The sequence below is a fragment of the Papaver somniferum genome, chromosome 3 (assembly GCF_003573695.1).
Source record: "Papaver somniferum cultivar HN1 chromosome 3, ASM357369v1, whole genome shotgun sequence".
NCBI lineage: Eukaryota > Viridiplantae > Streptophyta > Magnoliopsida > Ranunculales > Papaveraceae > Papaver > Papaver somniferum.
Genome location: NC_039360.1, coordinates 205382992 through 205399275, shown reverse-complemented (window position 1 = coordinate 205399275; position 16284 = coordinate 205382992). Strand labels below are relative to the sequence as shown.

Genomic DNA, 16284 nt, shown 5'->3' with positions numbered 1-16284 from the left:
TTTGGACTATTTTGCATCTAAGTATAATATCTTTGAGGAGCCACAGTTGGAATTAGCATGTTTGCCCGTCCCTAGCAAAGTTATTTCGAGCTAGACCTTGGGCATGATGAACCCCCAAAACTGCGAGATTTTGTACCCAAAACTATATCTGTTGAAAAATCCAGGTTTGGGGGTAGCTCATTTTGTTTCACAGCCTCACTTGCATTTCTTTTCTATTATTATTGTGTGAAGCTGTTGAAATGTCTACACTCCGTCTTTTGGGTTGATCCTCAACTCTTTAGATTGTTAGTGTATGGTGAATTTTCTTGTATATAATCCAGTAGATAATATTCTAGATAAATCTTTTGTATCTTTTGTATATATTGTGCTAATCCAATATGATCTCGGCTAAAAAATGTTGGATTCCAGCCTTGAATAACGGAGTTCTAATCTTGCTTTCGCCGTCAAATTGGGTAATCTCTTTCCTTTTTTTCTACTCAGCATGATCCTCTTCGTATGTTGTATTACAATTTTGTTCATCTTTTGAAACATTGAGGACAATTTTTAGTTTAGTTTTGGGGGTAAAGAGTATATACCACGATAGCATGCAATAATTGAAAACAGAACTCTTTCTTTTTGAAAAAAAAAAAAAAAATCATAAAAATGGAGCTCATTTACCTTTAAATGTTGACTCTTGTGCATGTATGTAAACATAAGGATTCTTAGTCTAGATATTTAGGCACCCTGATTCTAGCACAATTCACATGTGATAAGAAACTTGCACAATCTACCAATACATGTATAGCCTCGATCTTCAAGGTGTTTGATAGGAAGTTAGATTGCCAATCACTTTAGAATACTGAATGAGACTTGACTAGCTTGTTCTTTGGTTGGCTGTGATAGAAGTTGGAGGATACGTTAAGAAAAGCAACCATAGAATTTGACCGGATGCATTCGATAAGGGCCACCTCTTGCTAAGAGTCATGTAATTATGTTTTTCTTTTTGTTCATGTATCAAAAGTGTCACTATGTTGTAAAGATCAAAGTTATTTCTTTAAAAAAAGAAAATCAAGTATTTATTTATTCCATGTTTTGTCATGTTAAAGACAATAGTTCTCTCTTGTTCCAAAAATAAAAGAGAGCAATCAATGTAAATAAGAGTCATGTAAAGAGTCATCTTTTTGTTGTAAATAGTCTTGTAATAAGCAAGGAGGGTGCAGCCATCGATGTATAACGCGGGTAAACTGAAATATCACCAACTCATTGGGTGAACATTCACAATTCTCGTAAAGCCGGACAGCTAGCTTGGCTTAGAATTCGGTTCTTAGCCTAAAAACTATCTCTTGGTGATTAGTAGTCATAACTTCAGGTCATTCTAGAAACATGTGTAGATACACTTTACACTCTTATCACGTGTCTTTAGTTGTTATCAGTGCTAGGATTGTGCCTTTGATAGCTAGATTGACATCTCCATTTTGCTGTGAGCTTCTACTGTCTTGCACATGTCACATTTCATGGAATCTGAGCTTATATTTTGTCCTAGAACTTTGCAGGTACGTTCTAAGCAAACCTTCACGAGACTTCAACTCGTCCACTAGGGACACTTAGTGGTTTAAAAGGCTTATTGCATTCGCTAAATGCAATCGAGAAACCAGCGACAGTGGTATAGGTAGGATTTCCTTAGTTTTGTTTTACTTGAGGACAAGTAAAATTCAGGTTTGGGGGTATTTGATGAGTGCTAAAAAGTGCATATTTCTATATATTTTTTCTTGGCAATTAACTCATCTTTTGTGCATTAATTCTACATTTTATCCCATATTCTGTATTTTCATTGTTTTCAAGAATAAATATTTTTATTAATTAATTTTGCATTTTTAGGTTGTAAATAAAGTTTGGATGAATTGCGGAGCGAAAAGAGCAGAAAAGTAGTGAAAAGTCGGGAGGAATTACGCAAGGAAGCCGCGAGGAATGTTGTGCACAAGACCAAAATGCTAGAAATGGGCTTAACAAGGAAGAATTGTTCTTAAAGAAGATATGGGCTTGGCATACCCAAGGTCCAAAACCCTTACCCAAACCCATTTCCAATATCCATACCCGCCTCCATATTCAGCCGTCAGATTGGATCATCTCAGCATCCTACGGTCGCTTCATCATAGTGCATCAAAATCTGAAGCTCCTGTCAAACACTATAGCACCTAAATCCATCTTGAGCCGTCAGTTTCGTTGTGTCACGCATCCAACGGTCGCTCAAGACCTGCTTCCATCTTGCCGTTAGAATCAATCTAGAATTTATAATCCAACGCTTTCGCTTCGATGTTCATCAGATTTTGATGTTCCGCTCAACACTACAACACCTGACACCTATACCCTTCATCCAAACGCACCTTACCCAAATTCTCATCTTCCTCCTTCGAGAAGTCGAGCTCTGCTCCTGCCAACTCTACCCTCTCCGTCGCCTCAACCACCACCACTCCCCTCCATGAGCCGTCAAATCCCCAAACACTCGAACCCATCACTACCATCTAATCCCCCATCATTCTAGCCTACTATTCTATCACTTTCTCCTCTTCACAGTTCCTGAAACCCTAGGAGAGAAAATGATGGAATAGCTCGAGCTAGGGCAATCGTACCAGAAGAGTGAGCAGGAGAGGAAGAGGAAGCGTGGGTCAAGCTAATTGAGTGGATATCAGAAGTAGTTGGTAAGAATTTTTGATTTAATTTGTAAACCCTAATTTTAGAAATTAGGTATTTTGGGGGAATTAAAATTGGGTATAAATAGAAGGCTTGTGTGTTGTGTTGGGGCATGCTTGGGCTAGCCAGAGCTTCACCCAAGAGGACTGGACTAGCCAGTTCCTCAACTGTGTTATTTTCAATTGTTTTGCACAATGTTTGTTATGTTCTGATTTCATGTCTAGGGTTTAGATGAAACCCCAATTCTTATGTTAAGTTGTTCATATTCTAGACAGTGTTCTTGTTGTGATATAATGTTGTGGATAAATATAATCTAAACATGTCAGCATTTTACTTTCACAATGTATGCCTTGTATCCTTTGTAGTCAGGTTATTTCTATGTTGAATGTGTTGCAACTCATGCTTAACAGATTGTTGTTCATAACTTTGACTAATTGTACTTTAATCATACTCTTAGTACTTTGTAGGAACACCTTAGTTGCGATTAGAATATCCTTCAGGATTGTTTAGCTATCTAAGAGGTTAATCCATAGTTAGTTGCATTGTGAGAAGGCAGCTAGAACTAGGATTAGGATCATCTTAGAGACACTGAACCATTATCCTAAGACCATCCTTTGATGAGCAGCAGGCATAGAACCTCAACTGCCATCTAGATAGTTAGATGAGGCTAGAACTTCACTAATATCTATACAAGGAACAAGACTCTATTAGAACTAGGAGGACTTTGCTTAGGAAAAGGGTGGATTCAAGATCCTAGTCCCTCCCATATCACTGCCATTTAGAATTCTTTAGGAAATCACTTAGAAACCAACATATCACCCTCCTTGTCCCTGTGGACTTTCCCCTACTTGCACACTAGCTTCATCAAGACCCTGTATACTTGTAGGTAAAACATAGGTTGTAGTTTTAGGTACTCTTTGCCCAGCTACCAATAAAGGACTACAACATTTATTGGTGCGACAATTGATTGGCCAAAAGTTATGTCCTAAATCCATTTCCAAAATTCGATAATCTTATTATTTATAAGGTCATGCTTTTGTTCTTCTATGTATTCTTGTTTTTCTTGATCTTAACTAATTATTATGTGGTTTTACTTCGTGAACAAAAACATTATCGAGATCATGATATTGATACAATACATCTTTCAAAAATAAAATCTTTATCAAAATTAATCCATGTGATTTTGTTAATGTTTTATTAAAGTCAAAATGGATACTGAGTAATGAATTTCTTTAGTAAATGACCTTCTTTTGGTTTCCTTTCTCTCAATCGACTACATTAACCTAAAATACATTTTCACTTGGGAATCACCAAAATTAAAATAAATTAAACATAACATATATAAATCTTTAATTATAAATATAGCATATACGTAAATTTGCGAATTATATCATCATGTGTAAGTTAAACTCGTGAATATATTGAGTTCATGTTAATTATTTACATAATCATCGTACGTTTAGTCATATGTTTTATTTCGGTGCAATAAAAATCAAGATTCAAATTAAGTGATTATGCAGGGATCTACAAAATATATGTAGCTTTTAAGTATAGATTGAACCCCGAAATTATCTAGAAGTAGGATATTGGATATCCATTGACAGCCCTAAAAGAAAATGCTAACCTAAAGGAAAATGTTTTTTTGTCCTATATGCATATTGATACTCTCCGAGCAAAACGGTACCCGCCATTAGCGGTAAGTATTTTATAGTTGCGTCAATCAGTAAGGACTGTCGTAGCACTTGGGTCAATAATATTGATCTTTTACTTATAATTAAAAAATCGATAAAATATTCAATCCTGCAAATAAAATAACAGTTGTAATCACCAAAGTGACCAAAAAAAAGACGAACTCAAATGATTCTTAAAATTGTTTACAAAGATTAAGTTGTCACATAAAAATAATGCGAACATATGGAAGCAGCGATGTGAAATTTTATCTTGCATTTGTGTAATGCGAACATATGACAAGAAAATAAAAATGAATAACAAAATTGAATTAGAATCGTACTGCCTAGATTTTAAAACCATATATGTAGATACTTGACATAGTGTGCACAAGTTGGACAACCATCTAGTTCATACTTTTTTCATGCAACAAAGTCTATGAACATTTACATAAGTAATCTATATTCCTTCCCATCCGTGTTAAAAACCAAGGCAGTTCGTTTCTTGACTTATTTTTCTTCAGCAACACGTTGGCAGTTTCCTCCATATGCTACTTTATTACCTCTGATTTACATCAACAGTCACTGAACCAAAAAATTATTGCTCACGAAGATTAATAGATGATAACATCCAAGTAGAGGAACTATAACATACAGATCCTAATCCACTCGACAATTTGTTAACACCTGCCAAGGCTATCTTTTTACTACCTAGTTAGATTCCTAAAACATGGAAATTGATACAGTTAAGTAGCTACATTGACAATAGCCTATATGTAACGCGGAAGAATAATCTTGGACTGAGGAATAGCAAGCAAATATTGCAGAAGCACTATTCAAATTTATTCTTTTTTTGTAACAGTGGAGAATGATAGAGTGACACTCTTAGACCGTTAAATGGAATATGCACAAAATGTGTCTTACATGGATATTCGTAGTTGAGGGTTAGCTGGACTGTCGAATCACACTCGTCGGGGATGACCGCCAGTAACTGAAATTAGAAAAGGAAACGATTAATAATCATCAATTCATCATAGGCTAGATTATTCTTTTAAGTGTACGATCACATGACCATTAGTGACAACATTCGTTAAACTGGGACAAGCAACTCCTAATAGTAAGGACACTTCTCTAGAATTCTTCCTTCCTATGGTCTAAAATTCCAAACCTTCCTTTTGTCCTATTCTGTTTCAAAAATTTGAGATACAATTAGCACGACCAACAAATATAATGCCCACATTTAAATTAGCGTGTTAGTTGGTCTTGTCTATAATAATCGGGAGCATATTTTATTAGTCGGGTCATAGCAGAACGGGCCAAATATTTAGTTGGTCGTGTCATATTATAGTGTGTTAGTTAGTCGGGTCATAGTAGCGTGTTTCATTAGTGTTGGGATACCAACACCGATTAGGAATATTAGTTATTATAGGAATGAGTATGTGTTTCCTTATTTGTTATTTGCTTAGGATTCAAGCTAGGTTTTCTATATAAATTCATAGTTTGTTTTAGGATTTATGGTATCAATCAAATCAATATAATTAATGAGATTTTCTTAAACCCCTTGGATAATCCCCAATTCAAAGGATTTCTATCTTTTTTTTATCGTTTTGGTCTCGAATCCTAACATCTGGTACAGAGCCAGCGATCTAAAACCACTCTTCCACCCCAATTTTTTTTTCCCTAAACCATCTTCCGCTACTCTGTTCAAAAAAAAAAAAATTTACCGTGAAATTGTGAACAAAGTACGGTACCACCAAGAGGGCTTCACCAATTACTAGTCGGGTAAGTTTTGATTGTTGGACTATCTAAGATTTGCTGTTGTTCCTTTCATTAATTATCAAGCACAAACAATACAGTACCTCAGTTTCCGCGATAGTGGTTATTCAAGTTTTTGCCTCCTGTTAATTAGCTGCTCGTTATCCACTAATACCGGGTGAGTTTGGGTCCTTGTTCCTTCTGTCAAGCAAGTTTTTCTCTTGGACTCCGACAATGACGGTGAAAAACTTAGAAGAACAAATCGCTGTATTAAATAAGAATTTGGAATCAGTGCTTGCCGAGATGAAAGAAGATCGTCAAAAAGCTATTGAATATCGGCATAGGGCCACTGTAGCTTTGGAATCTATTGCAACCTTTTTCCAAACTCAAAAACATAATATTGCTGAGAACATCGCGGAGAAGAATGGCGAGAAGGTTGACACACAAAATAAGAATGGTGAGAAGGATGACACACAAAATTCAAATGGTAATAATGGTCGAGTTGGTACTGCTCCTATCATTCGTGCAAGCCAGATTAATTTGAAATTTCCTGTATTCAATAGAACTGATCCGGAAGGATGGATTTTCAAGGCCGAACAATATTTTTCCTTGGTTGGTGTACAAGAGGCTAAAAAGGTAAGTATGGCTGTTGTCCATCTCGAGGGGGATTATATATCTTGGTATCGTTGGATATCTAGCTCCTTAGAACAATTAACATGGGAACAGTTTTCTCATACAATTCGAGCACGTTTTAGTTCACGGAAATATACTGATCCATGTGCCAGCCTCTCTAAGTTAGGGCAAACAGGTTCAACTCGTGAGTTCATTACTGAATTTGAAAAATTGCTTAACTTTGTGCCCGATATGCCAGAGTCACATCAAATTAGCATTTTTCTTTCGGGACTTCGTGAAGATATAAGTGCAGGTGTTTGTATGCTTCGTCCTTCGAGCTTATTTGAAGCTTTTGATTTGGAAATTCTTCAAGAGGAAGATATCGATGCAACATCAAGGTTCAAAGCTACAAAATCTATACAAGCTGCATCAAAACCTGTTACGACAACTACATCTACTACAGTTCCAGTACGTCGAATTTCTAAGTTCGAGCAGGAAGAAAGGAGAAAGCAGGGTTTATGCTTTCATTGTGATGAAGCTTATACACCTGGTCATTTATGCAAACGGGCATCCCAAGTGTTACTGTTGGAAGCTGATGATGATGTTTTCATAGTAAACTATTCTAGCGATCCAACTTGAGGACCAGTTTCGTTTCGAGGGGTTGGGGATGTTAGGAAACCAACTATATTTTTAGGCTAGATATATTTTAGCAAATTATTTATCTATGTTTTATTTTAGTTTTCATCCAACTTGAGGACAAGTTGTGTCTCAAGGGGTTGGGGATGTTGGGATACCAACACCGATTAGGAATATTAGTTATTTTAGGAATGAGTATGTGTTTCCTTATTTGTTATTTGCTTAGGATTCAAGCTAGGTTTTCTATATAAATTCATAGTTTGTTCTAGGGTTTATGGTATCAATCAAATCAATATAATTAATGAGCTTTGCTTAAACCCCTTGGCTAATCCCCAATTCAAAGGATTTCTATCTTTTTTCAATCGTTTTGGTCTCGAATCCTAACAATTAGTTGGATCATGATATCCGAAAAATGCATCTACACATTGGTCCTATAATGATTAAGTAATCGTGTCATAGTAGCTTTGGCCGGGGCATTAAAGAGTTTTGCTGGTCCGCTCGGGCTGTCTATTATTTTAAAAGTTAATATTTGGCACTAATGTTAGCCATTTTTAATTAAAAAATAAGTTAGATTGCATCTTCATTGTAACATGTATCTATAAAAACTCTATTTCTTAAAATTATGAAATGGTAGTTACCTTTAAACTATATTCTCAATCAACTTAACGTTTGGGCAGGGTGGGAATTACAAAATAATTGCGCAACCTTCAAAGTGACATTGAGCTATTGATTAAAGTAGTAGTGGATAACTGTAAAGCAGCAAGTAGGTAATTCAACTACAAAAATAAATAAAAATTACTTGTTGGTTAGCACGTTCATAAACGCCAATTGTCCAGTCAAGATCACCTCATTCGGTTGTGATATCTAGCTTCCATCAACCATGGTTGTGAGGCACAACCACAACATGGTTCTATGAGATGAGCATTCAGTTCACATGTGTCCAGCTTGTCCAAAAGATTTTTCCTACAAATAAAAATGTGGACGGGTCATCTAATGATATAAGAAATGTATTCACCGGCAAATCCAAGATTAACCATGTTTAGTGTTATGGCAGGCTAGGGTTAGTTTTCTCCCGTAGCATAATTCTAATATAGCTAAATTATGTTAGGTTATAAAATTGAACGTCATCCTCCAACAATTTAATAACACTAATATGCATAGATGTCAATAGTACACTTAACTAATGCATCAATTAAGAAAACCACATTGCTTGCTGCCAGTACGTAGTAATGACTAAGGAATATTCGGGATGTGAAATGTTACATCATAACCATAGGTGTATATGGCGAGTGAGATAGATATCAACAAAATTCAAATGCTATCGTATAGGTCATGGTGGAACTTGGAGTTGTTGTGTTCCTATTACATCATTATAGGTTACCGTTAGTAGTGGAAGTACGTAATCCCAACATGTTTTGATAGTCGGGTCAAATTAGGCACATACTGCCCGACGGTGGATTGAAATTCTAGAGGCAAAGGTGGTCCCTATATTAAAATCAGTTAGCCTTGTCCTCTCATCTTCTCAAGTAACACTTCACCTCATATTTCCCATTCATTAGACCCATGAATTCACTCATACAATTGAAATGATAATATGGATCACGGAATGTGTGCCCAGCAACGATAACTCACAAAATTAAGAATTCTATGTCAAGTTTATCAGCTAGTGCAGTCAATACATGCACAGGACAAAAGAATAATGTTAAAAGGAAGGGAATATCATTAATTGACTACTCTTGATTCAATAATCATTTTTGCAGTCATTTTATGCATGTCCTGTACCTTGAAATGATTACCACTCTCAAGCCTTGCATTTTTTTTTTTGTCTTTGAAGGATCTTAACATGTATTTGGAGCTAGCCACTTCATTTTATTTCAAACACAGCGCTTCTGCCATACCATCCGTGAGCATTTTCTACAAAGAAGAATCCTTAAAATACAGATAGTTGCAGTACTGCAAAAACATCCAATTAAGATAGTTCCTGATCATAGAAGTAGGTCTCACCTTTCTTCACATTTTCATTTCATGAGCATGAACAATGTAATGCTGAACTAAAAAATAGGAGCTATCAGAATACTGCTCAAGATACACATCAAAGTAATGCCGATGTGGTATCTCCAAAGTTAATCTCCAATCAGGTACTTGGGTCCAGTGAGAATGGTGGAAGTGCGAATAAAATTATTAACTACTGAAATACATAATGGAAATGCGAATAAAACCATGGAAATGCGAATAAAACCTCAGCCCGATTTCGCCCAATTTCAAGAGGTAACTGTATATCTGTGACTGGAGGATTTAAAGAACCCAAGCTCGATCAAATGTTACTAGGCGTATTAAAGTTACCTTTCTTCGCAGTTGCCTCTATTGTTGTTTCTCTGCAATTGAAATCATTAAAATACCCTGAAGGTACACACTGCATTCACATTTTTTTCTTAACAATGTTAATGTGATAGGGATGCTACAATTTTGATAATTTTTCCAGTTTAATCACTCAAAAGAAACTCATATCCAGAGAAAAATTCATAGAGTGAGACTATATGAGTCGCTAGATCAACATTGCTCAGTTCTAAAAGCAATATTATCAGAATTAAGATGTGATCAATTTGCTCTGAAGTTCGATGCAAAACATAACAGTACATTGGATATCCTGTAAATGGAGACTTACCAATGATCTTGCATAATGCAAGCCATGTAAGCCTGCAAGTAATTCACCAAAAAGGACAAATCAAACTGATTTTCATTGTTTGAATGTTAATTAAATGTATATAAACCGAGTTTTTATTGTCTGGGGGATATATCGATTTCCCAACAGCATGTACACTATATAAACCGGTAGATTATGAAGATAATGATGCAAGACAAAAAAAACATTGCCAACAAGAAACTGAATAAATGACAACCTTATTGACATAATGAGTATCCAATTCATAATGAATCAAAACACTCCTCCAGCATCTCCACTGCAATCCAGACTATAAATGTATAGTTAATTGAGAACGATTAAAATCATCGAGTGATACCGAAGGATAAGAGTATCACCTTAGCATATCGTAAATAATAACTCCATCGCCATCTCGTTAAATTCACTCCATTGGCTTGCATTCAAAAATGTTTTGCTAATTGGCTAACTCTGCCTGCATAGTAAAAAGCAAAAACTCACTATTTATTGGGCATTGGCATACCTTTGATATTATCAGTAAATTACAATCCCTGGAAACAAGCCATTAAATTATCAAAAGCAACAACCACAGAACTTCTTATTGATACCTAATTACTTCAACAACAGCTACAACACCATCTTTCTTATGCAAATCACCACCATCACCATTCTCACCTCTTCTAGCTGCACACTCTCAAAACTATGGCAGCAACAGTATCTTCTTAACCTGCCAGATTTCAAAAATTCACCATCTTATAGCTATTTAATACATGAGAAAGGAAGCAGAACCAACACTAATTGGATCAAAGAAAAATACCAATAATTAAAGCATACTGGTTAAGAAGTAAGGCAATTACTATTAATTCTAAAGTTCATAGTTATTTTTCCTTACATGTGCATCTCTTTCAATTCGATCTTCTCCTCAGCCCAAGCAATCCTCGAGCACAATAAAAAAAATCACCTCGAGCTGGAAAATCAAGTTCTCTCTGTACAGCTGAAATATGACATCATGGATGTGTTAAATCCAAAACTTGTGGGAAACACCTTAGAACGAATAGTCAAAAAGATCTGCTTTAGGGTTTACCTTCTTCTCCGTGGCAGCAGAAACTCCAAATCTTCACAAACCTTTGAAACCGAGTTTCAAAAAATCATAATAAATCTTTTGTAACTATCCATATACGCGAAACCCAAATTAGATCTACGTCTGAAAGAGATAGTATACCGATTCGAATTCCAGACTTTCGATTTCTTAATAAAGAGATTCGAAACAGATTGGTAGAATTAGAGAAACACGTAGAAGGAGAAACTAAACACACATAGGGCGTTATAATGAAGTAGGGTTTGAAACACGGAATTTCTATTTCAGAATCTCGAATTTCGGAAGAGGATGATGAAGTAGGGTTTGAGCGAGGCAAACACATAAGAAATTCAGGCCTTTATTTATCAATATATCTATCCTAAATTAGCAGATTTACTTACCCGAATAACAGTCTTTGGAACCACACCGGATATAATCACCAAACTTAGACTTCCAAGCTAGAGTAATTTAAAAGACTCTGAATAAGACTTCAAAGAAACTTAAAATTGGTTACCCGTGATCAACGAATTAAAAAGTAGTGGAGTGGATATGTACCTTAATTAACTTATAATTCTCGCAAGCTTTGTTAAGAGTATCAAAAAATTTAAGTCGATTAGGGCCCTTCGACCAACAAAATCAACAGATTCACCATCAACAAATGCAATACACAAAATAAAAAAACTCACGATAAACACCAAAATAAAAATAAAAAAATTACATACCTTCGCTTGAATTTATTATATCATCATCTCGAATCTCGAAAAAAGAACCAATATCGATTGCCGCACCAATCAAGAGCAACCGTGACACCCTATGGGGACATGCAAGTCAAATAAAATTATCAGCAGAATTCAAAAGAGACGAAAGAAAATTATCAATTTCTTCCATGTGACTCCTTGTTACAATAGCATTTGCAATGTCAATCATCACGATTTCGAAGATACATGCACATCAAACAACGCAAAAAACTCAAAGCAAGAGAGAAGCATCGTGGAAAAAATGGCTGAGGTTAGCCTTTGGTCCAATGATTTATATAGAGACACCAATCCCACAAATAAAATGATTTTGTTTTGAAAATAATATTAATCGGTATAAAAATATATCTAGAATAACTAATATTTTTGGCAAAATAAGGTCGCGTATTTTTCTTATTGTATTATTTTTTACTTATCGTATTTACTTGAAAGTATTTGTTTTAGGAAAATTAATATTTTTGAATGAACAATATAAAGAAATCACCAATGTACTTGCAGTATCTTTTTGGCAACATATTATTAATCATTAAATAATATTTTTTAAATAAGTAAAATAATATTTTCAAGATTTTGCTTACATTTTATTTGTTTTTTTAATTAATTATCAATTACTAACCATGAAACAATATTTTTTTAATAAGAAAAATAATCTGTAAGGATTTTGTTTACATTTTTTATGTTTTTTAATTATAAAAAATATAAAAAAAATAATTTTTGGAAATCATAGTTTCTTTTGTATTAGCGCAATTTTTATGTTTTTCTATTATCAATTAGTAACCATGAAACAATATTTTTTAATAAGGAAAATAATCCGTAAGGATTTTGTTTACATTTTTTTATGTTTTTTTAATTATAGAAAAAAAAAATTAAAAATGATTTTGGAAATCATAGTTTCTTTTGTATTAGCGCATTTTTTTTTGTATTAGCTTTATTCAAACAATAATTTTTGTTCCAAATCATTCGTACAGATTACTAAAAAAATTTAATTGATGTGCAGGACCACCAACAAAGATTTGCGGAAAAGAGATTCATGACCGAGCCAACGAGCCAATTATGTTTTGCAGAATAGAGATCTATGACCGGGCTAATCAGGTTCTTTTTGAAATTTTATTTTTTCTCGATTTAATTGATAGTTTGGGATGTAATTATGAAAATAACGGTTTTTGTGTATGTAAACGGACGATGGACACTGGATGATCATTCGATCAATTTTTTTCATCACGTGATGATCATTCGATCCATTTTCTCATTACGTGATGATCATTGGATTTATTTTTTTGATTATCATGATGGAATCGTGATTTGATATATATTGGCATGTTAGGAGATTTTTAAGATTTTGTTACGGGAGGCAAGAAAAAGATTTTTAAGATTTAGTTATTTTATTTTTAGAAAAAATATTATTTTATTAGTTAAAATTTAATATTCTATTACCAGAAAAAATAAATGGTGGGGTCAAAATCAACCAGAAGTCAGAGTCAGAGTTAACGTGGATCCCCGGTGAATGAGAACGCTCCAAAAAAACTCTGTTATTATATCGAGAATACCATGCCATTATGGCACGGGTTATCGCTAGTTAAGTTGACAAACCACGAAGATAAATAAAACTTCGTATATTCAGTTATGTTGGTGCCATGTAGAGAGTAGAGACATGGGTTTGCCCTCCTTCAGAAAAATAGAGCTAAAAAAAATAAACATTCAAATACAGAATATACATTCACTCAGGCAGCGGTCAGTAAACTTGAATGACAAAGGTCGGGCACAAACAAATTGCAAAAAGATGACCTGAAATGTGATAAACCTAATACGGCCCTGCATCCGTCCAGATTTCGTACAATGCGTGGAAGCACAATCAGACGAGATCCCTTACAACAGAATACCCTAAAGCTAAACAGTCAAAACAACATGAATATGCACAACTCACCAAAAAAATTTAGGTATCAACTAACCCCTAGCAGCAAAAACATCCAAATCCCTGGCACGACCATTGGATGAAGAATTTTCACTCGACAATTTCTTACTGCTCCGCTTTCCATAAGAGAAAACATCTTGCGACTGTGGTATTTCTACAGAAAACTTATTCTTGAAGTTTACCTGATGCAGATGCAGCAAAGCAAGCATGCTACCCGCGACCAAAGCAGCGCTGCCTAATATCCCACCCATTTGGTCCAACTTAAGAGATTTCTTGACGAAGACAAAACTAGATAACATACGGAGTACAATACTTGAACATTTCCCCTCATGATTCACCAAGTTCTCACCAGATTGACTTTTTGGTGACCCAAACAGATTTTCTGGTGTGACAAAGCGAGTGGAATCATGAACACCACCAACGAATGCTAGAGCCTCTTCAATGACTCTGTATTGCTTACCATGGTGATCTGCCAATCTCATTGCAAGAACAACCCGGCTTTGCTCTAATCGTGCAATTGCAGCGTCTCTTTCAGCTCGCTGCTGTGTCTGTACAGTCTGCAGAACAGTGAAAAGTTTTCAAATTAAAGTATCGGAAAAAATGTAGCTGCCCATCTGCACAATAAGACCCTAATTGTCTGTATTAGTTTTCATAATTCATTTTGTTGCTTCTGAAATTTTCAGTTCTTTCCATATATCTATATATAAAGAGAACATTGTCAGAACACCTTCTCTTCATAAATTTCATAGGAAAGAAAATTAAAGAAATAACTGGAAGTCGAACAAGCGAAGAATGGCCTATCAGATGGAACAAACAAACAAAATGAAGATAAAAATCTTGAAATAAAAAGAAACAATGGTTTGGTGGGATTGGTACTACTAACAAAGTGAAGGGACTGCATATCTAAACAGATTTTTGTGACTACCACAATCTAAATTATTGCGCTCAGAAGGAAAAGCACATATGCTAGTATTCATCTAAATTTGACGGTCCTCTTTTGCGTAGTAAGTCATGTGCTGTATTAGATATATAGAAAACACATGAAATACCTGTATGCTACAGCATGAGGGAAGGACAAAAACCAAACGATTACCTCTTAGTTTTTCCATCCAGATTGAGATACATGTAATATCTCATAAAACTAGATAAGTTACAGAACTGCATGATATCTTTAGGAGTACCCCACAAAAATTTAAAATCAATGTTAACACATAAAGTTAATAAGATTATCATCGCATTTTGGTTTTGTGTACAATTAGAGTTACTCCTACCACGAGACATGTAAGAGTCAGGGCATCCCTATTTCCCCTCTAAGCCTAAGGGTTGAACAAAACTTTCTAACCAAAGTTAGGAAATGTTTCCCAATTTGAGGTAAAACTGAACACAACCAATTATCATGAAACACACTTGGTACCCTTTTCTTTCCAATTATTTTATGCAGTAACATAGCCATTACCATTTGAAGAGCTAACAAAACATCGAAACCGAAACAAACAAGTCTTAGATGCTTAGTTGGACCATGTTAACACTCTAATCAAACCCTAAGAAACCATAACCTGCAATCAAAATTCAAAACAATAACAACAGAACAGCTAAAAAAAAAACTTACATGAAAGAACTCGAGCTGGTCTTCAAGGTTCTCAAGAGCAGCTCTAATGGCATTAAGACTCTTAGCTTCGGCAATTGCTGCATCATCAACAAGTCGATATTCTTTCATGAAAACAAACCCATTTCGTTCTTCGTTGCCGTTATTAGTTGGTTTCTTCTTTTCATTGTTGTCACGAGAAATGTAAACGTCATCAGATTTCTTCAGGGTTTTGATTGAATTAAGAAAATGCGATCTCGAGATTGAATGAATTGCATCGCTTAGCTTGTCATGTAGATCCCAAATCTTTTCTAATACTGCTTCTATCTCTTCGATCTCCATTTCCCATTTCATCATCGATTTCTGCCCTAAATTTTTTAAGTTAGGGTTTCCAAATAGAAAGAATAGAGGAGAGCATGACAGAGACTTTCGGTTCTCCAAGGACCAGGGAAAATGACCTTTGTTTGTTCCTTGGCTTCTGAGGGAGGCAATTAGGGGAAAAGAGCTAAGTAGGGCCCTAGTTAGTAATTCGGGATACACGGACAAGTTCGGGACGGCAAACGTATGAGAATTATACGTATTCGGATATGTCGGGTTCGGTCAAAAAGTCGGTCAACGGTTTGTTGTTCGGTAGGTAGTTTGGAACGCCATACGTACGTGTATAATTCGTTTTAGAAATATGAGTTCGGTACTCAAAATTCGGCTTACATTCATAGTAAATTGATAAATATCATAACCTTACAAAACTAATTTATATTTTGATTTCATCATCGCGCGACGAAATATACATATGTTATGACTTATTAGGTGAAAAAAGAATATTTTAGTATGGTTGTGTGACAAACATGGCGACTGCTAAACAAGAATCAGTGTTGTATGATATACACTTACTATTGAATTAAGTATAATATATAAACAAATTAAAGCAAAAAACAGTATACAGAACAATGGCTGA

General features: G+C 35.0%; 1 protein-coding gene and 1 long non-coding RNA gene across 17 annotated transcripts; both read right to left on the bottom strand.

The window, feature by feature from the left end:
* Positions 1-4517: 4517 nt before the first annotated feature.
* On the bottom strand, positions 4518-12069 carry LOC113358480. Of its 16 annotated transcripts, none has more exons than XR_003364552.1 (7): positions 11084-12069; positions 10892-10993; positions 10608-10726; positions 9123-10474; positions 8140-8303; positions 5262-5328; positions 4518-4922 (listed from the first exon to the last, which is right to left on the bottom strand). It is a non-coding gene; the product is annotated as an uncharacterized LOC113358480 (long non-coding RNA). The 16 variants fall into 16 exon arrangements; XR_003364564.1 differs by lacking the exons at positions 4518-4922; positions 5262-5328 and having other exon boundaries at positions 8007-8303; positions 11084-11247; positions 11479-11555; positions 11633-12069; XR_003364563.1 differs by lacking the exons at positions 4518-4922; positions 5262-5328 and having other exon boundaries at positions 8007-8303; positions 11084-11247; positions 11479-11535; positions 11633-12069.
* Positions 12070-13484: 1415 nt separating this feature from the next.
* LOC113358479 (plastid division protein PDV1-like) lies at positions 13485-15792 on the bottom strand. Its single transcript, XM_026602073.1, has 2 exons — positions 15354-15792; positions 13485-14301 (listed from the first exon to the last, which is right to left on the bottom strand). Exons 1-2 carry the CDS (start codon positions 15684-15686, stop codon positions 13777-13779), a joined length of 858 nt encoding a protein of 285 aa, XP_026457858.1. The 5' UTR covers positions 15687-15792; the 3' UTR covers positions 13485-13776.
* Positions 15793-16284: the final 492 nt, after the last annotated feature.

What these genes read in the sequence shown, in the direction of transcription:
- LOC113358479 (XM_026602073.1), bottom strand. Translation starts at nt 15,686, where the DNA reads ATGATGAAATGGGAAATGGAGATCGAAGAGATAGAAGCAGTATTAGAA. An exon ending in ACCAGCTCGAGTTCTTTCAT is followed by an intron (nt 14,302 to 15,353) that starts GTAAGTTTTTTT and finishes ACTGTTCTGCAG; the next exon opens with ACTGTACAGACACAGCAGCG.